We start from the raw sequence: 25,942 nt of genomic DNA on the forward strand, positions 1-25,942 counted from the left end.
GAGAGCAGATTCACCACAAAGTAACTACTAGATTAGTATCTGATTTCTCAACAGCAACAATGAGAGCCAGAGACAAAAAATACTATCTTCAACAGAATAAGAGACAATAACTGTCAACTTTAGCCAGTGGAATGATTCTTAAAAAATGAGGGTGAAATAAAGACATTTTCAAACAAATAAAATTGAAGCAGTTTGATATTACTAGATCCTGTATTTTTGATCCGTTTCTGGATAAGAAATGGCTACAAACTCAGTGGCTTAAAAGAAAACATGTGTTGTCTCATGGTTTCTATGGGTCAGGAGTCTGGGTACAGGTTAGCTGGGTCCTCTACTCAGGATCTCACCAGGCTGAAATCCAGGTGTCGTTCAGGGCTGCAATCTCATCTGGGCTCCTAGTCCTCTTCCAAGCTCACTGGTTATTGACAAAATTCTGCTCCTTGCAACCGCAGAACTGAAGCCTCGACTGCTAGAGGTCCCGTGGCTGCTCCACAACGGGGCAGTGTGCTTCTTCAAGGTGAACAGGAGACTCTCATACTTCTGAGAAAGCCTGAATCCTTTTAAAGGGCTCACCTGATTAGGTCCGGTCCACCCAAAATAACCTTCCCTTTGATTAACTCAAAGCCAATAGATTTCTTCAGTCTTTACCTGGCCAACCTATTTAAAATTTCAACCCCAGCCCCTCATCATGGCACTCCCTCTTTCCTTTCTTGCTTCTTTTCTGTACACAGCACTCATGCCTATGGAATCTTATGACATATTTGTGTTTATTATGCCTCTCACTCCACTAGAATATACACCCCTTGACTTCATGGACACTTGTCTATTTTATCCATCACTGTAATCACTGTAGGACAGTAACATATAGAACAATGTCTTGATCAGCTGACATGCCACAAACACATACACACATTTATTTATTTATTTGTTTATACAATTGTTGGATATTTTATTGCGAGTCAAGAGCACAGATTCATCTTTTTGTTACAACTGCTGCTTTTTTTAAAATTACAGAAGTATAGTCAATTACAATGTGTCAATTTCTGGTGTACAGCATAATGTCCCAATCATGTATATATATTTGTTTTCATGTTCTTTTCCATTAAGGGTTATTACAAGATATTGAATATACTTCCCTGTGCTATAAAGAAGAAATTTGTTTCTTTTATATATAATGGTTATCATTTGCAAATCTCAAACTTCCAAATTTATCCCTTCCTACCTCCTTCCCCACACGTCCATAACCCTAAGATTGTTTACTATTTCCTCAAGTCTGTTTCTGTTATGTAGATGAGTTCATTAGTGTCCCCTTTTTTCTTTTTTTTAGATTCCACATATAAGTAATATCATATGGTATTCTTTCTCTTTCTGGCTTACTTCACTTAGAATGATGATCTCCAGGTTCATCCATGTTGCTGCAAATGGCTTATTGATTTAATGAATAAATTAATAATGACACAAACTTTGGAAAGCTTTGAGGAATGCAAATAAAGAAAAATGTAACTGAAAGAGGTGAAGAAAACTGTGGTAAACATGAAAAAATATTGTTCATTCACATACACACAAACACACACACACACACACAGCCAAATTGTTCTGGCTTTCATTACATCAGCAAACCACTTTACCAGATACATAACATAATCGCAGGAGTGCACTGCCATCGTGTTCAGGAGTCTCCGCACACTCAGGAGGAGGAGATTATGGAGAATGTGCACACAAGGGGGTAGGGACCTTGGGAGCCACCTCAGAAGTCTGTCTACCACGAATCCCCATCAAAGGAACCTCTAAAGCACATACTTCAAGATGGAAGGAAAATAATCACAAACAGAAGATCTGAGACATGAAAAAGAAGAGGGAGCAGAGGAAATACGAAACACATGGGTAAGTCGACGCAAATATCAGCTACTGAGAATAACAAAATACCTGATTTGCGAAATTAATGAAATAAGAAAATTAAAATATCAGCTTACAAAAGTATACAAATTCAAAGGGAATAATTATTCTTGAAGAACTCTAGGATCTATGTATTATTTAAAAGAAAAATAAATATATTGATAAAAGATACATTTAAATTAAACATATAGGGTAAAATTTTTAGACTAACCAATAAAGAACAGAAATAGACTGTATACTTTCAAAACAAGAGAGGGAGGTTTAAAATGGAAAAATTACTGCACTGCACCCTGAGATGCTCCTTCCCAACTCTTTCCTTCACTCACTGTCAGACTTGTCTCACAGTCTGGTGGATCTCCCAGCTTCTCCCAGCTTCTCCCAGCTTCTTCCTGATTTTCCCACACAGCTTTCCCCCCTATCAATTAATTGACATTTGCTTCTCACATGATGTCCCTGGATGAACACAAATCCAAAATTCATTTTATAACAGCAAAACCAGACAATGGCAATGTAAGCAAGGGAAAAGGCAGTAAAGGCCAGTCTTATTTATGAACGCAGTAAAAAGTTCCAAACCAAAACACGAGGATACTAAACTTAGCAATGTATATGAAAGTAATACTCTGACCAAGTTGGTTTAAAAGCAAGTTTGGTTTAATACTAGAAAATCAATTAAGGTCTGGGAAAAGAAACAAGATTCATAATAGTTGAAAGGGAAGAAATAAATCTGTTATCATCCCTAGACGGTGGGATGTTCTATGTGGAAAAAACAAAAGAATCCACAGATAACTTATTAGAATTAGAAAACTTAATAAAATTGATTGATATATGATTAATATATGAATTTTAAAATACCACTTGCAATAGCATAAAAAGCAAGGTACCTGGAATTATAGTAAAACTTATGCACGATCTTTATTGATAAAATTATTCAAAATTTTATGAAGGTATTAATAAGATTTAAATAGATGTAAGTACACCTTGTTCATGTTTAGGGCAACTCATTATCATAAAAACATCAATCCTACCAAGTAGATATAGCAAAATCCGCAAAGGATTTGCCTATGTAAAATTTGAAAAGCTGATTCCAAAATTTATGTTGATGAGGGGAGGGTACAGCTCAGTGGCAGAGAGCATGCTCAGCCTGCATGAGGTCCTAGGTTCAATCCCCAGCACCACCATTAAAAAAAAAAAAAACTTCTACTGATGAACAAAGACCCCAGAAAAGAAGCACTGGGCTCTCACTCTGAGAATTCACCTGCCTTATCACATGACTCAGCATCCAGGAGCAGCTGGTCTGATTGAAAATGGAACCATTACCCGGGCAGTTACCATACCAGCTGGGAGACAACACCCTGTGCAGCTGGGTGCTGTCCTGCAGCCGTGTGGTATATGCCTTCGTCCAGAGGACACTATGTGGTGCTGCCTCCCCCAAAGCCAGGAACCCTAATAGACCACGGGAAGGACCTTTACTCCCCCGTCACCACAACACGGGGCTCGGTAGGTTTGGAGATCCTAGTGTCCAAGAGATGAACACTACCATCTGAGAACTGACTATGAAGTAGAAGCTGGAGCTGTCCCCAGGCTAAGCTGAGCTCTCAAGCGTGGAGCCAACAGGAAGAGGAAGTGGTGATTACACCGAACAAGGTGCCTGATGGTTCCTTGGAACTGACAAGCAGAAGGCATAATCCGAGTGAGGGCTGGGAGTCAGGGGGAAGGCAGCGAGTCAGGGCAGGGGTCACAGAGGTCAGTCCATCTTGTCTAGATTTGTTAGTCGGGCTGAAGTATCCCAGAGGCTTTGGGCCATGTGAGGATCTCGGGCAGCTTTAGGGGCAAGAGTTATCACACCGGAACTGCTAAAATGTTTTCCAGAGATGCCATCTAGCTCCTTTGCCAAGCTCAGGTAGAGCACTGGGACTGCACCCTGTTTGCTGTTCTGCGGAGACACGGGGGTGGGGGAGGAGGAATAAAAGCCAGTCAGGCTGTAGCCTGAAGGGACAGGCTGAGCAGCAGACCCCCTGCCCCAACCCCTTCAGGCAGAGCCAGCTCCTCCCCACCCACCTTAAAGAAGAAGCTGAGGAGCCAGAAGATGAAACGATATAACCAAGAGAAATTCTTCATGATCTCCGTGTACACAACGCCAGGGTCCACGGAGTTCACAGTCACACCTGCGAGAGACAGAGACAACGGTAGTGCAAAGCGCAGTGAGAGGAGGAAAGGGTTAAACGTGGCTCTAGGATGTGCAAAGAGGGGAGGGCCCTACCAGCCCTGCCCGGTGGAGGTGACCAGGGACTCGAGGTGGTGCCAGAAGTCAGGGATCTGTAACTCACATGAATGGCGATATCCGAGCCAGGAAGCAGACTTAAGTATTTGAAAGCGCGGGGTGAACTTTAGGGGGAACACGATGGATGGTGTTGGTATTGGAAAATACTGGGAGAGAGGGAGTTGTGGGTGATGAGTGTCGCAAAAAGGGTTGAAATGGAGACGTGAAGATGGGGTTGAGAGAAATAGAGGGCGCACAGATGACAAAGGGTGGAGGTTAACAGCTGGCTGGGGGGATACTGGGAATATTTCATGGTCAGAACATACTGGGATGAGATGCGAAGGACTGGGAGGAAGCCCTGGCAGTGGAGGAGGAGGGGCCGCCAGGGGCAATTACCTGTCCCTTGAAGTCTCTGGGCAAGCTTCCCAGTGAATGAGGCCAAAAGCAGTTTGCTGCAGTCATAGTTCTGGTTGAAGGTCAAAGGTCTACCAGCCCCTGTCAGATGTTTCTCGTCAATGTACCCTTTCTCTTGCCGGAAGGAAGACACGTTGACCACTCGGGCTGCCCCCGCCCGTTGTAGGGCCCCTGGGAGGAGAGAGGACCACACACTCTCAGGGCAAGGCCGGGAGTTCAAGCCCACGCCCGCCCCCCAGCCTGCTTCTCCAGGAGCCCCCGGGGGGGCGGGGCCCCTCCTGGGCTGTCAGGAGCGCGCCCCCCCCCCCCCCCCGCGCAGGCGCCCAGGTGAGGCGCGGGGGAGCTGGGTGTGCCAGAGGCTGCGTTTCCGTTCCAGCTGCTTTCCTCACGCTTTTCCTCTTGCTTTATTTTACTGTGTCTTTTGTTTTGTTTGTAGGTTTTGTTTTTTTGTGGGTTTTTTTGTTGTTGTTCTTTTGTTAAAATAAAAGTGGGGTTTTGCCTTGTTTTTCTTCCACTTGCCAGCTGTAGGTAATGTAATTGACCCTGGTCTGTATTTTTATCTCACTGAGGGCTAAGAGGGGGGAGGACAGACAGGAAATGCTGTGAAAGCGGTCTTTCACACATTGATACATTCGCTCACTTATTCATTGCACGACTATCCATTAGGCCCCTGGACTATGGCGGACACAAGCTACGTGCTAAGGACATATGGGTGCTAAGTTGAAGGGAAAAGAAATGTATGCAGAGATACTTGGAAAAGTGAGGCTTTAAAAATTTCTTTTGAACTACCTTCAAAAAAAGGGGCAAGTATAATTATTATTAAGAGAACAAGTTAAATCTTAAAAAAAGAAAAAGAAAAAAAGAGTATCTAACTCTAATTTAAAAAAAAAGTCTGGATTATAGAAAGTGTGAAAAATTATAGCCGTCACATATGAGTTTGCCTGTTGTTTCAAAATGCTAAAACTGTCTTGAGCCTACATTTAAAGGAAGAATCACAAATGAAAAGTTGAGCAGGAGGTATGTAGCCAAAAGTTGTTGGAGAGAAAATTATTCTTAAAGAAGAGAATGAACCCCAAACTTGCAGACACAGTGACATAAAGGCCAAAGGGGCTCACAGCCAAGCTGGAGGCTGATCTTCATGCAGCAGCGTCAGTGCAGGAACAGAGATGGGCACAGGGGCGAAGGGAGCCCTGGAAATGGGGGCAGCTGGGGAGGCAGAGGGGTCAGGGCAGAGTCCACAGCACAAGCGGTATCTGGGCTGAGTGTTGGCAGCTGAGCTAAAGCTACTCTGCCTTAAAGGGATGGGAAGGGATATTCCAGATAAAGGGAAACCAATGTGCAAAAGCGCAGCCAGAATTCAAAAAGGACTGTGGTCCAAGAGATACACATTGGCTGGCTGGTGACAAGAGTGTAGGTCTGGGAAAGGCAACGGTGAGGCTCTCAGTCTGCAGAGGGACTTGTAAGTGGAGAGAAGCAGCTTAGGTTTTATATCTATAAAGCGTAGACTACCTTCAAAGGACCTGAAGCAAGACAGTGGTATGATGAACGGTGATTTAGTGGCAGGAGGGAAGACAGGAGAGAAGACAGTTTAAGGAACTATTATTAAGCAAAGTACACATAGGTTGTTGTAGCATAGTACACTTTTTGGAAAGGGGGAAGAAAATTTTATACTTGCAGATGCATCGAGTTTGACCTTGCTCTTTCTGCACTTTACCGTTGGGGTTACTTTAATTGCATGCTAAAGGAAACATGAGACCCTGGCAATGGCAGCTGCCCCCCAGGAGGGGGATGGGGAGCTCCTTTTCAAGGAGAGGAGACTTCCTTTTCTTCCTTTTTTTCTTTTTTTTCTGTATATCCTTTTGTATACTTTCGCGCTTTCGATTTTGTACTTTGGAAGTGTATTACCTGGCCAAAAATTAATTTGCTTTTTAAGAGGTCATTAGACCATCTAGAAAACATTGTTAGGGAGGATGTGCCTGCCACCCTCCCCCACCTCCCCAGGGAGAACGTCCTTAATCCTAGCAGCCCAGTGACCTCAGAAAGCTTTAGCTGAGATGAGTGACTCCTGGTCGGGCTAGTACTCAGACCTGGGGGACAGGAAGGCGGCCTGCATAGATCTTACACCTTCTTGCTGCTTGTATTTGGGGCTGTCTGATTCCATTACCAGCCTCCTAAATCTGGCTGGTGCCAAGTGGGTTCCCCTGCTGTGTCCAGCAAAAGTGTACTGGGGCATCGTTCAGCAAGCATCTGGGGCCCATGGGAGGCAGTAAGACATGAAAATGCCAGAGGAATGAAGACACAGGGGCAGCACAGACAATAAGCAACCATCCTTCCTTACCTTGGAGCAGATTTGTGAGCAGAAAGGGTCCAGTGTAGTTGGTGGCAAAGGTGACATCAAGGCCCTCTGGGGTACGTGTTGTGGGCAATCCTGGGAGGAGATGAAAACATAGGTGGTGGGTGATGAAATGATAGCCCTGAGGGACATGATGACTGGGGAGGATATATAGGGGTTCAGTAGAAAAGCCACAGGAGCATGTATGTGTCAACATCGGGGCAGTGAAGTATGAAGCTACAACTTAAGGTAGCTTCAGTGTCCAATAGGACAGTGTCCGAATGAAGAGTGTTTCCACAGGATATACAGGTTAGGCTTGGGGGATGCCTGTTTTGGGGTCCCTGAGCCAGAAAGGAGGCTCCTGAAATGTGTTTAAGGGAAGTAAGTCAAGACACACACCGCAGACTGCAGCATTGTTAACCAGTAGGTGTATCTCTGGATGCTCACGCAGAAGCCACTGAGCAAAGCTCCGGATGGAGGCCATCGAGCTCATGTCCACCTCACCAAGCAGGAGCTGGTTGCTCTGTGAGGCTGCTCGTATCTCGGCCAGGGCTTGCTGTCCACGCTCACGGCTGCGGCAGGCCAGGATCACACGCGCCCCGCGGCGGGCCAGCTCCTGGGACACGCTCTTCCCGATGCCTGTGGGAGGGCAGCTTCAGAGAAGGCTGGTCCGGGGAGTGCGGAGAGGGCAGCGGACCAAGGGGAGAGACAAGGGTGTGAGAGTGGGTGCTGATCCTCCTCTCTGCCCCCCCTGTTGGGGCTGTTGGAGGCTGTGGCCCATGTGAGGTGACAGGGCAGGATGAGCACTCACCACTGTTGGCCCCAGTCACCACTGCCGTCTTCCCGGTCAGGTCTGTGGAGCAGTGCTGGAGGTCCCAGAGATAACACTTATGCCAGATACACACACTTAGTCTAAGCAGGAGGACCACCGTGAGGAGGACGGAGCCGGGACCCCAGACTGGGGTGCTGAGTAGAAACCACAGTGACATAGCAGAGAATGCTGGCCTGTCAGTGGAAGCCTTGCCCACATAGAGGGTGGGGAGGGACTAGCCAAAGCTAAATAGGGACTAACCAAGAGGTTGGTGTGGAGCAGACACGAAATTTAAGGAGGCATTCCCTCTTGGATGTGTTGGAGCTCCCCGTTTGAACCTGAGAGTGAGTTCCTCCTTAAACTGTTTTTCCTAGTAACCTGATTGCCTCACTCCAATGCTGGCCCATATCAAAGATCAAGAGAGCCAGGACTACTCTGAGCCCTGCATAGGCTCAGATTTGTCTCCACATAAAACTTGGATTCGCACTCTAAGGTGAACTGACAGAGACCCAGGGACTGGAAATCGAATTCCTCATGTCTTGCATCACTCTGTGCTTAAGCAGGGCCATCCCCTTCCTCCCCTACTGGAATGAGACTCGATGAATTCTCCAAACTGAGACAGACCCCCACTCACAACTCTTACATCTGCTCCTTTGTGGACAGACAGATGGCTCTCCAGACTGCCTCTGCTGGGGAGTCACCTTGGCCCTAAAGCAGGGTCCCCTAAGGGTGGTAATGCAATTATTCCCAGGAGTCAGTGTTCTGTCTTCTTCTAGGCCTGTGGGACAACTGCCCCTCTCCAGTTCCGTGAGAACACACACTTGGAAGAAACTGACACACATGGGGCCAATTCTTAAAGCAAGTCAGGTGTTTATTTCTGGCAGACAGACAGAAGGCAGGCAGATTCCCACTGCCTGAGGTTCAGGGCCCAGGATGGGGCAGGTGTTTGCAGTGGAGTGATGATATTGGAGACCTGACTTTTCTGTTAGCTGTGCCACCATCACCTGCGGTTCTAGGGCACCCGTTTGGATGGGACGAGAGGTGCTGCCCTCTTTGTCCTCCTGTTGAGGTTCAGCAGGGCTAAGCAGCTCCTGGGTGGCTGGTTTCCACATGCTCACACCAGGAGCCATCTTCGGCGCTTTTGGCAGCAACATGGGCTTCCTCACCACCTGGGACTTGGCCTTGAGAAGTCCAGGCGCAGGGTGAGACCCCTTCTGAAGATCCTGGCTCTCCTGATCCTTGGGGTCCAGGCCCTGCGGGGGTACACGGGTGTGGCCCACCCAAATCTCACCCAGCAACTCGGCCTCCCCCACCCAGCCGCTGGGCCACTTGGCACCTGGCCATAGTTTGGATCTGGGGCTATGGGCCACAGAGGGGAGCCCCAGGTGCGTGGCGAGAAACCAGAGGCCAGGACTGGGGAAGGTCAGCTTGGAACTGAAGCCTGGCGACGGTAGGCCTAGGTTTAAAGTAGGGAACTGGAGGTTGGGGCTGGGGCCCAGCTCTCAGATGGGAACCCCAGGCGGGAGAGGGAAGAAAACTGATGGCGAGACGTGGGCACAGGAGACAGAGGAACTAAGGCAGGAGCAGCCCAGAGAGGCGCTGAAGAGAATAGAGACGCGGCCGGGCGGGGGCGGGAGGTGGGAAGGAGCTTTCTTTGCCTTGGCTGGTCTTCCCTTCCACCGAGGAGGGCGCGCACCGCACGGGCAAGGCTCCCCAAGCCCAGGTGTCAATCCGGCAAGGTGAGGGGTCCTCGTCCTCCGCCCACGTGGGGTCGTCTACTAGGTGGGGTTCTCTCTCATCCCGGGGCACAAATCTCATCTGGACCACATGGAGTATGGTCTGCCGTGCCCTGTTCACTGCGTACGGAATGCACTGCGGAGGCGAGAGAGGGTCTCAGTCCAGCAGGCAGGGGTCAGGGAGAGAGGAGATGGGTCTGGAGGACGCGGATCTAGCCCCACCTGCTGTTCTAGGTAGGATTTGCAGGCGGCATCCATCACTGGGTCCACCAGCACCTCCAAGATGTCGCCCACCACCTCCTCACTCTCCTCGCGAGCCCTCAGCTTCGCCGCCTGCGCCTCGGTGAACCCTCCATGCACTATGTCCCCCTGTGGCAGCGGAACTCTGCTTCTGATCTTAGGTCTCTGTAATTTTTTTTTTTCAAAATGGCACCGTACTGTTTTATTTCAACCCTCAAACAATAGAAAGAGATAACAACTTCTGATGCCAAACAATGGAGGTAATAATAAAGGAACGACAACAAAAAAATACAAACAAGACAATCGTTTATAGGTGTTTCACAGCAGTGCTTTGGCAGTACTGGCAAGGATTTCTGGCCAGTTGCTTCCAACCACAGGGGTCTGAATGAACCCCTTGATCTCAGCAAAAGAACCCCCACATTTCCCCCCTGATAATTTACACATTCGGAGACACTACATACCACGTCGCTACACTCACCAGACTTTCATAAATCACATCTTAAAACACATAAATATATATTGTGCATGATCACAACAAAAACTAAAACCAAAACAGTGTGTTAGAAAAGTAAACAAACGTCAAAGTTTCCAGTAAGGCATGTGGGAATTACTGCTGGCTGGGCCCTTCATTTCACTAGTTTAAAGAAAAGTTGTGACTTACATTCTCAGCAAACCCAATATTCAGAAGCTTAACCACAGGCTCAGTTAAAAGTTTAAAAGTCAGTCCTCTTCTCTTTTTATTTTTGGTAAATATTTCATATAAAACATGAAATCAAGTTCTATTTCATAAAAAACTGGGTATTTTTAATAGTAAAAATATATGTTTATATTTCTCTTTTTTAAAAGACATTTAATAACAATACTTCAGAAGACTGGATTTAAGCCTCTCACCCCCCACCCTGCCAAGCTGTCCACCTGGCCCAGATACGTTGAGGCAAAGGCTCCTGGAGAGGCGTATCCGCCTTGGCTGCTGGCTGGGGACTCGAGATGAACACAGGCCGCTCCCGCAGGGTCGGGTCAGAAAGGCTTCTCCCTCATGTTCACGGAGCCATCCTGCATCCCAAAGTAGACTCTCTCGGCCGTGTCGATGAACAGGCCCGTGTCCACCACGCCTGGGATCATTTTGATAGCTGTGTTAACTCAGTTTGTGTACCCGGTCAAAGTTCCAGTCCAGGATAAAATTCCCGTTATCCGTCACCAGGGGGCCTGCCTTGTTCACAGCCAGTCGAAATTCAATCACGCCCCCAAACTTCTGGGTCTCGGTTCGGCTCGGCTCACGGGGCCATGGGCCATGGGGATGACCTCGATGGGGATTCCGTTGTGCCACTGCTCCCCGAGGTTCTCTGAATCCTTCCTGAAATCGGCGATCACAATGCAGCGACTGGCATTGCCAGCCACAATTTTCTCCTGGGTCAGGCAGCCTCCACTGCCCTTGACGAGACTGAGATCAGCATCTACTTCATCAGCGCCGTCTATGGCGAGGTCAGTCTCTGGGTGTCGTCCCGGTCACTGAGTTAAGCCGTACTGCAGGACGAGGTGACGGGCCTGGAAGGAAGGGGGGAATACAGACGGGGTTCAGATTCTCCTGTTTCGCTCTTTCAGCTATCGCTGCACAGCGTGGACAATTGTAGAACCGCTTCCAGTTCCCAGCACTTGGTTATTCCTCACGTGGTTCTCCCCGGCCGCACGCCCCGCCAGCTTCTTGGCCACTTCTGCCTTGGACATCGTGGAGGGGGTCGGACAGACGCTGTTAGCGACCCCGCCGCTTGTACTGGTGCTGCCAGCACCGCCGCGAGTCCCAAACTGCGCGCGTCCCAGCGGCTGCGCACGGGAACCCGGGACGCCCCAGCTGCTCCCGCCTCCGCCGGAGGCCGCGCCCGCGGCCCGCCCGGGCAGCGGGGCCAGGACCCGCCCGTAGAGGGTGCTGAAGGGCCCGGGACCTAGGTCTCTGAACTCTTACTTAATCGGTATGTTCTCTCTCCATGCCTCTCTCACTTTTTTTTCCCCTCTTTGAATTAGTTTTTAAAAGAAACTAGGTAGTTTGCCTCGTCTAGATTTCGATGATCGCATTGCATGTATTGTTAACATATTCTTCAATGCTTTTATTTCCTGTAGATGGGTAGTTGGACCTGGAGACTTGATCAGAATGAAGCTTGAATTTTTATTTTTAATTTTTTGAGGGGGAGGGACACAGTTTCATAGGTGAGGATGTGTTCTGTGGAGACTTGATTGTCTCTTTCTGTGGTATCAGCAGTCACTGATGATTGACACCTGCATCCACTAACTCATCTGGGGCTTCAAAAACTGGTGAATCCTGTTATTCCTTTTTCCCTTATCAGCAGCGTGTGTTTCTATCAAGAGAAGGTTCCCCTCATCAGCCGTTTGGCTGCCCGGTTATATGGAGGCGTGATTCTCCCCTTTTCTTAGAATAAAAATGATGAGTTGGCTTTCAGAATAATGTGTTGATTCTTAAATGTCCTCCAGGGGTGACCTGTTTGTTTATTTACGTGTTTGTCTGTCTATTTACTTAAGTAATTTTCTGCATTTCACTGTGAACTCCACTACAGCCAGTTTTCTAACTGAGTCCCCTGTCTTCGGCCAGTTGCAGCTTCTCAGTTTGGCTCCTGAGTCCTTTTGACATGACATGATGTGACATGACAGCTGCTTCTAGGCTTTTTCAGTGGTCAGAGCTAGGAAATGTGTTTATATGTTTGTTTTTAATATAAAGTACATCATAGGTTGATAATGATACTGCAGAGTTTCCACTTCATCTCATCTGTGTTTTACTGGTATCTACGGTCTCCCACCCCAGGAATAACCAGTTCTCAACCAGCTCTGTTTCCCAGTTCAAATCTAAGTTCTTCTGACTGTGTTCTGCTTAGATCACAGCTGCTTCATGGCCCTTGGCATGTAAGATATTAGGCAGGACTGTTTACATGCATTCACTTACATGGACTCGGCTTTTCCTTCTGTGTGCCTAGTCACCTCCCATTCTGTAGTTTTAATGGAAATCAAGTGATACTTCCTGGGCAAAGCTGCTTTGGAAAAAAATGGCTCTTTTATCAGAATGACTGACATATTAAGTTTAATATAATCTCTTGATTTATTATTCTGCCTCCTCTAATAATTAATTTTTTATTCTTTCCCTACAAATGAAATAATATACATTTTCATGGTTTGCTTTCTAGGACTTAGCAGAAACTGTTCTTTATTTAAAAATTTATACAGTTGGGCATCAGATACTTGATGATGGCACTGTTTTTAAATTCGAATGTACTGTTAATGGGTTTTTGAAAGAGAATAAAGATAATGGGGAGGTTTTTTTTCCCTTATCTGACCTTTGGTGTGCATTTTGAATGGGGTTGGGGATTTTTAATATTTTTGATATTTCTGACATTAGGCCTGTTGTGTTTGATAACGTTAAGGTGGAAATGTCATATGATGCTAATTGAATTAGGTGTTTTTCCTTTTTATGATTTCAAACCATTTGGTTTGGAAAGAGAAATAGGTACTGAACTGGTTTACTTACCTCTTTTAAAAACATTTGAATGAGAAATTTATAATAAAATAAAAATATTCTTCTGTCCTATTTATTGGTTAAGAGTTGAGAGGCAGAAGAGGAAATTAAGAATCTCCAGTTTTTAGCGTATATAAAAGAGAAAACAGAAAGCAAAATTGTGGAGTGAGACAGACCCCTAGAAGCAAAACAAAACAGAGTGGACCAGGGGAGTGTAATCTTCATCATGTGTGTTTAAGATAGTTCTGCTGGGGGTTTTTTCTTCCCACTTTGGGTGCCCGTGAGGAAAGACACTACAAACTCTTATTCTTCAGGCAGGAAGAACTTAAAAAGGCTGGTGTTTTCTTGTTCTGCTTTAAGATCTACCTTACTCTGTTGAAATTAGACCTGAATAGCTTCTGAATTTTAAAGCTCCCCTTGCCTTTTTCTGGCATCTAACTATCAGAAAGAAGGTGATATTTGCCATACTTTAAGATGGAGGAATCTTGTCTTTGGAAAGCCACTGACCCACAGGACAAAGTACTCATTTTGCCCTCTTTTTAAATTTAGCCTGAGGAGTGTGCACTTTATTCAATAAACCTGATAGACAGTGCATATTCTGTGTGTCCATAAAATGCTATACATACACACAGAACAGCGAGTAGGGGAGGAAGACAGAGGTGGAGGTGGGAAGATACGGGATGGGAGGTAAGAGAGAGACTAGAATTTTAAGATAAATTTTCAAACTGTAACCTGGTGGCCTAACGCAGGCACTAGCTCTTAAATATCTTAAGCCCCATTCACAGGTCTTCCCTGTAGTTTTAAAACTTGGGAGGCTTGGCCTGGCCTGGGATAGCAGGGTGTCTACAGAGGAGGTAGATGATCTGATTTGTATTAACTATAGTCACAGAAACATTACCTCTTAGCTGTTAGGGTGCAGCTGCAGGCTGCTCGCTTCTTCCAGGCTCCTTTGTGTGGAACCGTTCCTCAGTGTTCTCTGCTTCGGGAGGGCCAGGAGATCCTTAGGAGTGCATGAGAACACGCCTGTAAGTCTTGATTGTTCCCACGTTGTACCGAGGCTGACCCTCTGTTGGTCTTGTGCCTGCGCTGGGCTGACTTCACTGTGCTCCCTGCCATAGCAGTCTCGGGACCTGGCTTATGATCCCTTTTGGCTACCGCTGCTGGAGCCTCTCCCACAGGTGCCAGGCTCACTGATGAAGGAAGAGGAGGACGCTACGCTGTCCACTCCCCAGCATTGGTAATGACTCAGGAAATAAACTGAGTTAGTAAACTTTGTGAGCCTTTGAGGTTTGCTATTAGGACACGGGGAGACAGAGGTGAATGGTAGTCTGTTCATTTAGAAGCTTAGTTATCTAGGAAGATAAACATGTAGTGACTGTGTGTCACTGTGTGTTACTACATGTTTATTTGTGGGTTAATTATAATAAAAGGATTAAGTGCAGCAGGAAATTGGAGGCGAGACCGAGGAAGGCCTGACCGAGGAGGTAGCAGTTGAGCTGGGCTTGGGGGAAGAGGATTTTGCCAGAATGGGGAAAGGACAGCCCAGATCTTGAGAAGAAGGCACAGGGCTTGAGTTTGTGCTGCGGAGGGGCAGCTCCGGTCTGCCTAGAGGGGAGTGGGAAAGGGCGAAGAATTCGTTTGTTCATTTTCAGCACGTTTTTATATGACACCTTCTGAGTTGAAGGCACTGTGCTAGGAAGTAGGAACAGGACAAAGTTCTGCCCTTGCGTACTTTACCTTCTAGCTGGGGAGAGAGATAAATTAATAAGTAAATATATGGAGTGTCAAGTGGTGATAAGTGCTTTGGGTAATAAGTGAAATTTAAAAAGGTGAGGGAATGTGGTAGGTGATCAGGGAAGGCTTCTCTATTAAGATGTCATTTGAGCAGAGCCTTAAAGAAAGTTAGAAACCAAGCTATTGGGCATCTGCGGGGAAGGGGATTGCGAGAGTCTGCGGGTGGGAGGGAGTGTTCTAAAGCACTGAGAATAGTAGGTGCAAAGTCCCTGAGGCACGACTGTGCTTGGCACGTTTGAGGAATAGTGAGGAGGCCAGTATGGCTGGACAGGAGAGTGAGCGAGGTCAGAGCAGTAGAAAATGGGATCTGGTAGGTTGGCAGGGGACAGGAGGCAGGTGGCTCATGTAGGTCCTTGTTAAGTCATAGTTTGGACTTACAGTTCAGTTGGAGAGACAGATTCATAACGTGTTGATAAAGAGGTCTAAATGCTGTGCTAGAACTTTGGGCTTCATTCTGTGCTAAATGAAGATTCTTAAGGAAGGGAGCAGCCCAGTCAAGTTTATATTTTAGAAAGATGACATCTTCCATATGGAGGAGCAGTCGAAATAGAAGAGATTAGAGGTAGGGAGGTAGTAACGAGTAATGCCTTCCTGCCAGGCACCATCTAGTCCTAGACATAAATTTTGCGGAAATCAACTACATGTTCTTTTTTATTTACTTCCTCATTTTTTTTTTAATGAGGGACTGAGGAATACTAGGACGTAGATGGGAAAAGTTGAGACGCGGTTCTGGTCTTTGTTCTGTTTGCCTGCGGTGCAGTTTGGGCTTAGTCTCCACGTCTTACTTTCCATTGCCAAGTAAGAACAGGGCTGTTCGCCCGAGAACTGGACAGGCACGTAGACCTGTGGTGTGTGAGGGGCCGCAAACGAGAGAAGGGGTGGAAGCGCTGTGGGGACTTAAGAATATTTCAGAAACCGTTTGTTCTTTTTTAATATCAAGTATTAAAAGTGAAGGCAGGGGAGAGTAGAGCTCAGTGGTAGAGTGTGTGCATAGCATGCATGAAGCGCTGGGTTCAATCCCCAGCACCTCCATTAAGAAATAAATAAATAAACCTAATTAATTCTCCTCCTCTCCCAAAAAAAAAAAGTTAGCAATAAAGGAATAAAATTTGAAAAAAAAAGAAAGAAAAAATTTTTAAGTGAAGGCACTCCATTTGTTTCACTCAAAAACAAATTTCATTCTTCTTGCAGCCTGTTTTCCCCCCTACTTCCTTATTTCTATGGCCAAGTCAGTTCCTGTGGGGCATTCCATATTAAGACAAATGGGTTTGTTTCAGTTAGTGCCTGACCAGACCTTCTCCAGTTTATGCCATTGCATCTAATTGGAGGCTGTGCAAAATTTCCCAGAGACAATGAATTTTGGCTTTACGTTAATTCTTTATAGTATGCTCCTGCAGAAACACATTTTTTTTCAGAATTTGTCCTTTTCAAGATAGTGGTATTGTTGTGGTAACTAATAAATGATATTCTTCAGAAAATTATATAACTTGTTTTTAGTGTATGCACTTCACTCATTTAATTCCATATTGCCTGTTTTGTAGACAGACTTATTGGTGTCCACTGTACCCATGGTTTAAGCAGGACTGGTTACCTCATCTGCAGGTGAGTTGCCAACCCCGAGAGGCAGATCATGTTTAAATTGCCTTGTTTACAGTAGTAATGTAAGCTATTGTAAGCTGAATACAAAAAATGCAATCAATATAGAAATATATGAAGAAAAAAGTCATCCTGCTCCCACTCATATATTACCACCAGTAACAATTTAGCACATACTTTTTTCAGACTTAAAAAATACAAATATAATCTGCAGGGGATTGGTTCCAGGATGCCTGCTTCCCCCTCATGGATGCTAAAGTCCTCAGACATTCAGATCCCTTCTGTAAAATGGTATAGTCTAGTCGGTGATTTGATGGTGTAATACTTAGACATTCTGGTTTATAATTTAATACATGGTGGACATCTTTCTATAAAAATATTTGGAGGCCTTGTTCTCTTTTAAAGGCTGCATGTTTCCTTTGCTTACCAATGAATATAATGTTGGAAAGTTTTTAATATTTTAAAACATTGAAGTAATGAACATTCCTATGTGAGCATCTTTGAATATATATGCTATTGTCTCAGATAACTTCACTCAGAATAGAACTTTTGAATCAAAGAATTTACACCCTTATGCTTTTTGTAGCTGTTGCTACACTGTACCAATTTATGTTTGTTCATTCAGAAAATATGTATTGAGCATCTGTTATGTTTCAGCATAGTGCTGGGTGCTGGCACGAAGACTTGTGAAATTTTGTGAGCAAAGACTTGGCCTGCCCTTTGTGAGTTCTGACAGTCTACAGCGGGAATAGATATTCAAGAATCACACAAATGCCCATAGAATTATGACTCTGACAAGAACCCAGGAGAGGGATGTGGTACCTGTCAGAAATGCATATTAGCAGGACGGTTTGACCTCATCCTAGAGGTCAGAGGTATTTGGGGGGATATTTGACATCTGACATCTGGAGGAGGAGTAGGTATTTACCAGACAGGGACATTGGAGAGAGATCTCTGGGCATAAGGAACAGCACGGGTCCCTGCAAGAGGAAGCACACGCTGTGTATGGAACTGGCCAGGAAAGTGGGGCTCTAGGGGAGTGAGGATGTCATTAAAAATGCAGCCGGAAGTGAGGATAGGAGCTGGATCATGCAGGCTTATGTTTCAGGTTTTAGACTGTATCTTAACAGTTAAAGAAAACCATTGACCTTTTTATTGTGGAGGATGAGCTTGTGGAACATAATCAAATTTGCATTTTCAACCTATCATTTTGCTACTGAGTGGAGAATACACTGCAGGGAGAAAAAAAAAATGGGAGAGCAAGGAAGCGAATTAGGAGACTTTTGTAGAAATCGGGTGTAAGGTGGCTTGGACCAGGGTGTGGCAGTCACTTGGGTGGAAGGATGTGGATGTATTCTAGAGAGAGTTAGGCAACGTCACTGTCAGGGCTTGGTGGTGGGTGAGGATGAGGGTGAGAAGGAAGCAGCTCTCGGTCATGGCGATCGCTAGCTTCTCCTGTGGTTGGTTAGATGGCGTTTTTTAGATATGATGTTGATATTTTTCCCAATTTGTCTTTTATTTGTGAGTTCTCAGTGAATACTCTGTCATATTGTCTCCTTTTTTTTTAGTTTACAAAGCATTTTTTTTAATTGAGGTACAGTCAGTTACAGTGTGTCGATTTCTGGGGTACAGCATAGTGTCCCAGTCATGCATATACGCACATATATTCGTTTTCATTTTTTTATTAAAGGTTATTACAAGATATTGAACACAGTTCCTTATGCTATACAGAAGAAACTTTTTTAAAAATCTATTTTTATATATAGTGGCTAACATTTGTAAATCTCAAACTCCCAAATTTATCCCTTCCCACCCCCTCCCCCCCGTAACCACAAGATAGTTTACTGAGTCTGCGAGTCTGTTTGTTTAGTTTACAAAGCATTTTGATCAAAGCTGACTGCTGTCAGTTATCAGATACCTTTTAAACATCTGTCAGATTGGTTCTGTATTTTATTCTCTTTCATTTATTAATTAAATTGTTGTATGAATATAAACAATTATATTAATAGACTTTCTACAGTTGAGTCATTCTTGCATCCTTGGCATAAAGCCTTTTTGTAGTCATGGTATATCAGTCTTTAATAAATCATTGATTAGATGTGCTGATATTTTCTTAAGATTTTTTTACCTCTATAAAGTAAAATTGGACCTTTTTTGCAAAAATTTGATTTTTTTCTTTTTATTTACAAATGACTCAAATTACGTTGTTTTGTTAGATACTTGATTGATGTAGAAGGCATGAGGCCAGATGATGCAATTGAATGTAAGTATGAGGGTGTCACTATTATTCCCTTTTTATAAAACTTGAAGGTAGAAATGTAGATGGATTTCTCAAATTTTGGAAAAAAAGAAAGTTTCTAATTCATTTGTTCTGACCTTTTACCAAAAGTTTCTGTATCTGGAAATAGCGAGATATAACAGCCTGACTAATCAGTTGGTGGATTTCAGCTTTGATCTGCTTTCGCTGGGAGAGGTTTGCTTTTTGTACAGTTATTTCTAACAGTTCATCCACTCTGCAGTATTCAATAGGTGCGGAGGACATTGCTTAGAAAGACAAAACTACATTGAAGACCTTCGAAATGGTCCCATGAGAAAGTAAGTGGCATTTTATGCGTAGTAGCTGAGGTCAGGGAGATGTAGTTTTGTATCATTTAAGTTGCACGTAACCATTCTTCTTGTAGTTTGTTTACTTGCTCTGGGAAACCTGAACAAATAGGAATGGGGGGAGGACGGGATTGTTACTTTCATGGGCCAAAATGTAGTCACTAAATTGGCTGCTAAATTTGGAAACCAGTAATATTGTGTGGACTCAGTATTCAATAGGTGCTGAGGACATTGCTTAGAAAGACAAAACTACATTGAAGACCTTCGAAATGGTCCCATGAGAAAGTAAGTGGCATTTTATGCGTAGTAGCTGTGGTCAGGGAGATGTAGTTTTGTATCATTTAAGTTGCACGTAACCATTCTTCTTGTTTGTTTACTTGCTCTGGGAAACCTGAACAAATAGGAATTTGGGGAGGATGGGATTGTTACTTTCATGGGCCAAAATGTAGTCAACTAAATTGGCTGCTAAATTTGGAAACCAGTAATATTGTGTGGAAACACTCTCTTTGAGGAATCAAGATTCCAGTATATCAAGATCAAGTGGTTTTGAAGACTCAGCACATATGATGGGACCAGTCCACACCCCTTACAGGTCTGTTAACCAAGGACCTAGGCATAACCTCCACTGGACCCAAGGTTACCCACCACCTTCTCGGCATTTCTACACCAAGACCCAGGATTTTCAGCAGTCAGTAAGGTATCTCTGCTTTCCTTGTTTATAGAATTGAAATAGAAATTAATATTATAAACTAACACAAATACATTATGATAATAGTGAAGAATTAGTGTTTCCTTGCTGGTCAGTGTCAACCAAGAGGTACCATTTGCTCCATATTTTGCATTTAGGGCTGGAAAATCAAGTATAGGACAGAGAATACGTGACTTTTCAGAAGCAACTGGGAAAAGGACTTGGAGATTTTTATGGATTATTGAGCTTGGTCTAAGCCAGCAATCTGACGCGCGCACCCGAAGTGAGCTCTTATTCTTAGGCTACAGTGGTACTGGTATAGTTTTCAGAATAAGGAAGGTTGTTATTTAAGGGTAAACACAAATTGTAGGGAAAACAGTAAAATTTCAGTAGAGAAATGTGTAAAGGAGTTGAACACATAAATCACAAACATATATTTGCTTGGGAAATGGGGAAAAGCTCAGTTAAACTAGCAAGGTACTATTCTTTGCCTGTTAATTTAGCAACTGTTTCTGATAAGACAGCCCAGGGTAGTGGCTGTCAGGTTGGACCTGCATTTGCATCCTGGCTCTGCTCTTCACCCTCTGTGCGATCTTGGGTAAGATCTCTAAATTTCTATTTTCTCATCAGTCAGATGGAAACTTTAATAATATTGTAAGTAAAAATTTTAACAACATATAGCTTGGGATTGTTGTTGATTAGTACACGAGTTAATAAAATACTTCAGCACATTGTAATCTTTAAACTTTCAAAACGATGTTGGCATTTTTATTGTTTTGGGGGGAGGGTAGGTAATTAGGTTTGTTCATTCATTCATTTTAACATAGGTACTGGGATTGAACCCAGGACCTTGTGCGTCCTAATCACGCGCTGTACCGCTGAGCTCTACCCTCCCCCTGGCATTTTTAGAAGACGTAAACATTTTAAAAAGATGGTGCTTGTGTTGCCAGTGGCACTGGAAAGTGATATAGCTCCTTTGAAACATAACTGTCACAGCCATAAACATGCTCATACATGGTAATTCTATGTTGAGACTAAGCAAATCCTTCAAAATATGGGAAAAGCTACATTTAAATCATTCACCACATTTCTCAAACTCCCTACTATGTATCAGACACTGGACTAGGCGCTCAGGATACAGTGGTATATGTTCTGAGACATTAATCCCAGCATCATTTGCAGTAGTGGAAAAATTGGTAGCAGCTTGTATTTCTAACAGTGAAAAATAGCCAAGTAAATTATTATATCTATACTATGATAATTTTATAAAGCCATTGAAAGTGATAGCTCACTTACGATAAGTGAAAACAACAGGTTATGATTCAACAGTCAGAAAAGATGCTAGGGAGAAATAGACCAAAAGGAGGCATGAACCAGTTTAATCAGATTAAGTAGGATGGGGGGGGCGTGTTTACTTGTCAGATTTCCAGATTTCCTATTTTATGATCATATTAGATTTTCCTGATCTTGCTTTTGAAACAAATTTTAATTTTCCAAGTTTGTTGTACATGCCATGGCTAGAATTTCTACACTTGATAATTGATTTATCTGTGTATTTATTTGTAAAGTGAAAGCAAGTTTCTGTTTTCAGAAATAAATAGCTTCTGTTTCATATCATCCCTTCCAGACTTGGAAAGTATCTGATGAGAATAGTGTAGGCATTTATCTCTATAGGGAAAGGTGGAAAGACTTCTAGAAACTACAGTGTGTCAGGGTGTTGTGGTGGGTAATTTAAATACATCATCTTAAATTTACCTTCAGAACAACCCAGGAAGATGGGAAGTATTATCAGCTCCATTTTATAAACAACTAAGAAATCCAAAGATTAAGCAATTTTGCCTGCTAAAATCACACAGGTAGAAAACAGTAGAACCAGAGTGTCTATGTATTATTTTATAAAGCTTATGTATTTTATTAAAGCTAAGAATAGTTTATTACTTTTGTTTTGTTTAAGAACATTTTCACAGAATCAGAACGTTTACCAGAGAGGCCATATTCCTCCTCCTGGTCCCCCTGGAGAGAACTATTTACAGAGGAGGTACTCTTGGAACGTAAAGCCAAATGCCAGTCCAGCAGCCCAGAACAGAAGGTGGTATCCTGGCAGTTACTACAGACTGCCCTACTCGGCCTATTGTGGATGGACGGAGTGACACAGACCTACCCTGGAGATCTGTCTGGAGACACAGGACTGAAGATGGCTGGAGGGACTTTTTATAAGATCAGGTCAAACGAGGTTTATAATCTGTTATTGCTCCCTGAGACATGCAAGCTTAAGGGAAAATTGTGATATGCACCTCTCTGCTGGTAACTTTGTAGTATTTACAGCAGTGAAGAAAATAATCTGTCGTTCCAATTTTAAATTTTTTTAAAGGAAGATGACATTTTAGAATTAATAAAAGTAATAAAGAACTTCCCTCGTAAATTATTTTTTAAAATTCTGTTTTCCTTTACTTTGTACTTCCTTCTTTTTTTCCCCATGTATTTCCTTCTGACTAGAGTTGTGCTATTGGTGTGTGTGTGCAGAAATGTTTGGGGTTTTTGTCATGTTCTATTGATCCAGTGATTAAGGGTGTCCTTTTTCTCCCTGTAACTGTTCAAGATTTCTATTAAAATCTACCTAGGAGACAATCTCTTTAGAACCTAATCATTATTTGTAATTAGTTGTAGTGTTTTTGTGATTAGATATTTCTTTCTTTCTATTGTGGGATTTGACCAACTTCTTTTCACTGCATTATCAGAGATGCCATCTAAGACAGGAATGGATCAACTTTTAGGGATTGATTGTCAACTGAGCAAGAGAGGCTGATTGATAAACCTAAATGCTAAATGCTGGGTAATTTACTGGACAAGGTAATTGTTACCAGCTGGTAGAAGTATTCAGACAACCTGAAAACTTTTACAGGCTATAAAGGTTGCTTGATGAACAGAATAGGATGCAACATTTAAAGCCTGGAATATCTGGGAAGACTCGCATGGCTCCTTGTGTTACTGCTTCTGTGTCGAACACAACCTGCTGAGATCTTTCTCCACTTGCCTCTCACGGAGGAGTGGCGCCTTGACCTTGACGTTCGCTAAGTTGTCTCTTCTGGTTTACCTCTGGAACACACAGATGGATCACTTGGGAGGTGTTCATTAGTTTTAGTTGCAGAGGAAGCCAGAAACCTTTATTTGCTCAAGGAATTGTCTGACCATCATGACATCATAAGCCTTGGTAGGTATTTGATGAGTACTTGGGCAAATTTGCTTCATTTTTTTTTTAAGCCTCTTGATTTTGAAGGTTTGTATCATAGAAAGTCAGACACTGCATGTGTTATTTTCTCTGCTTTCTTTTGTATGTGAACATCATGTGGAACCTGACCCTAAGGAGGTGCCCTAACTCATCCGCTCCCTGCTCTGTATCTGATGAGCTCAGTCACTTGCTACCCTTCATCTGAGTGATGGCTCAGAAAGTTCTTTTCTGCCCGCCACGCTTAACAGAGATACAAGAGTTCTTCTTGCTAAAAGCTCTGCTCTTGTGGAATTGTTCCCCAGGATACATCGTGAATGCTCACTTGGAAAGAAGTTGGAGCAAGACAACGGGTGAGGCCAAAAAAAGAACAATCAGGGGCAAGTACGGGAATCCAGTACAGGAGTCCAGCTAGTCTGACAGTTTTAAGGAGTCCCTTGGCAAGCAGTCCCTGAGGAGGACACTGCTAGCAGAAGCGTCATCACAAAAGCACCACCACCTTCAAGAACCTTCGTCGATCCTTTTGTCCTTTCTGTCCCTTCTCATGTCAGTTATCAGCATGGCTTGTTGAAAACCAGTCTCCTTTCGCTACCTTGTGTCTCACTTATTCTTCAACACACTATGGTTCTGGCTTCTCACATCGCACCATAGAAAGTCCTCTGGCTAAAGGGACCAGGAACACTCTTTTGTAAAGGTCTTTAGTGGTTTACTTAATCTTTTACAATGTTTATCTTTATTTAAAAAAAAAACATACAAGTAGCTTAAAATTCAAATAGTTCTACTGAGATTGCTGTGAGAGTAGTCTTCCCATCAGCACCCTGCCCTTCCCTGTCATTCCCCAGATGCAAGCACTTGAAGTATTTTTTGCATTATCTTCTAATATTTGCCTCCATATTTAAGTACTGTGCTTATATTGCCACTGCTTGATGTTTCTCTTTTTAATGTTATCTGTTGACTTCCTGCTGTGGAGGATGAGGACTTAGCTCATTCACATCCTCTTTCCCCCATCATCTTTTCAGTATAGCTGTTTCCCAACTTTCAGTTAAATCAGTATTCTAAGTTCACGTTATCTGCTAGGTAAATGCCATTCACCTCTGAGCCATGGTGTACCATGATGATATTTCCTTTCTTAACCACTTTCGTCCCCTTTGTTTTTGCCCTTTTTTTTTTCCATCTTTTCCTATGGACCCATCACTAATTCATCCTCCAAATCTCCAACACCACTGTAACATTTCTCCTAACATGGATAGGATAAACACATCAGATTCTTTTTTGCTTGAAATCTTTCCTGGAGGCCTCTTGACCTACTCCAGGCTGGGCACTGTATTAGTTTGCCAGGGCTGCTTAAAAAAGGACCGCAGGCTGGGCGGCCTAAACGACGGGTAGTTTCTCACGGTTCTGGAAGCCGGAAGTCCGAGATCAAGGTGCTGGCAGGGCTAGTTTCTTCGGACGCCTCTCTCCTTGACCTGTTTAGATGGTTGCCTTCTCCCTTGGTCTTCACGTGGTCTTCCCTCTATGTCAGTGTCCAGGTTTCCTCTTATAAGCTCACCAGTCATATTGCACTACTGCCCCCACAATGACCCCATTTAAACTTACCTCTTTCAAGACCCTATCTGCAAATACAGCCACATTCTGAAGCCCTGGTGCTTAGGACGACTTCAACATACGACTTTTGTCTGGGCACAACTCAACCCATGGCAGGCACCCTGGTGGTTCTCCACACCTGGGGCATAGCTCTCCCCTGGGACTTCTCCTTGCCCTCGCCCTGGGCATTACTACGTCCCTCTGCTGTTTCCTGGATCCATAGCTGCTGCTTTCCCGGTTTACTGCCCTGTTTGGTGGAGAACATCCTCCCATAGCTTTCCAAGAAGGATTAATGGGATGTAAATCTTTTGAGGCTTTGGCATGTCTGAAAGGGGCTTATTTTATTCTTTTCCTGCATTGATAGTTTGACAGGCTGTACACTTTTAAATGCATTTGTACATTGTTTTCCATTGCTCATAGTTGCTGTTTGAAACCTTGTGCTATTCTGATTCCAGAACTTTTACTTGTGACCTGTAATATTTTCTTTCTGAAACCTTTAGGATCTTTATCTCAGGTGTCCTGAAATTTCATGCTATACCTTAGTGTGGGTATTTTTAAAATTCATAGTGCTAGATACTAAGTGAGGCCTTTCAGTCTGGCCTGAATGTGCATTGGTTTTGGAAAACTTTCTTTTCATCTTATCCTATTTTCTTTTTGGGGAACTAGTAAGTTGACTATTGGATTTTCTGAAGTGTACCTCCAAGTTAATTGTCTTTTTAATTTTCCACTTTTAATCTCTTTCCCTTTCTTTTTTAAAATCAGAATTTCCTCAGCTTTATTTTCTACTCTCTGTTAATTATTTAGGTTTTCTGCTGTATATTATATACATGTTTTTTCCGCTATGTATTTTTTTATTTCTAAGAGTTAGCTCTTATTTCCTGAATGGCATTTTTTCCCCAGCATTTTTTAACTTATTTTTTAACTAATGTATTATCTTTTCCTTCTCTAAGGTTACCGGTTTTTAAGTTTCTTCTGCTCCATCAGCTGTTTTTGAATTTTTATCTTTTCCTGTTTGTTGATGCCTCTCTCCTGTTAGATGTGATCTTGAAATATCTGGTGACCTTTGCCTGTCTTTTTGTCCTTAAGATTAAGGCAGTCAAAGTTGAAAATCCAAAGTTGAAAAGCTGATTTATTTTGTATATATGTATTCCCACTGTGCTCAAGCCACACTTTTCTTTGCTTGTTCTCTTTGCTCTTCCTTAAATAGGCTAGGGCCGTATCTGTCTCAGAGCCTTTGAACTCTTTGC

The 25,942-nt window shown here is 43.6% G+C and overlaps 1 protein-coding gene, 1 long non-coding RNA gene and 2 pseudogenes across 3 annotated transcripts; 1 reads left to right on the forward strand and 3 right to left on the reverse strand.

Annotated features, from left to right (window-relative positions):
- Positions 1–3,084: 3,084 nt before the first annotated feature.
- On the reverse strand, positions 3,085–7,918 carry LOC140685834 (retinol dehydrogenase 12-like). Of its 2 annotated transcripts, none has more exons than XM_072938310.1 (6): positions 7,711–7,918; positions 7,404–7,538; positions 6,906–6,995; positions 4,550–4,738; positions 3,952–4,058; positions 3,085–3,826 (listed from the first exon to the last, which is right to left on the reverse strand). In XM_072938310.1, the coding sequence occupies exons 1-6, from the start codon at positions 7,886–7,888 to the stop codon at positions 3,638–3,640; spliced, it is 888 nt and encodes a 295-aa protein (XP_072794411.1). In that variant the 5' UTR covers positions 7,889–7,918; the 3' UTR covers positions 3,085–3,637. The 2 variants fall into 2 exon arrangements, with proteins under 2 accessions (XP_072794411.1, XP_072794410.1); XM_072938309.1 differs by having other exon boundaries at positions 7,299–7,538.
- Positions 7,919–8,573: 655 nt separating this feature from the next.
- LOC140685976 (uncharacterized protein C2orf81-like) lies at positions 8,574–9,269 on the reverse strand (annotated as a pseudogene).
- A 702-nt stretch (positions 9,270–9,971) lies between these two features.
- On the reverse strand, positions 9,972–11,657 carry LOC102543053 (ribose-5-phosphate isomerase pseudogene; annotated as a pseudogene).
- A 3,006-nt stretch (positions 11,658–14,663) lies between these two features.
- LOC107035196 (uncharacterized) lies at positions 14,664–22,278 on the forward strand. The gene is made up of 7 exons (XR_012058859.1): positions 14,664–14,687; positions 16,539–16,599; positions 18,810–18,856; positions 19,113–19,188; positions 19,407–19,482; positions 19,709–19,894; positions 21,840–22,278. It is a non-coding gene; the product is annotated as an uncharacterized lncRNA (long non-coding RNA).
- Positions 22,279–25,942: the final 3,664 nt, after the last annotated feature.

The sequence above is a fragment of the Vicugna pacos genome, chromosome 15 (genome assembly GCF_048564905.1).
Source record: "Vicugna pacos chromosome 15, VicPac4, whole genome shotgun sequence".
Classification (NCBI taxonomy): domain Eukaryota; kingdom Metazoa; phylum Chordata; class Mammalia; order Artiodactyla; family Camelidae; genus Vicugna; species Vicugna pacos.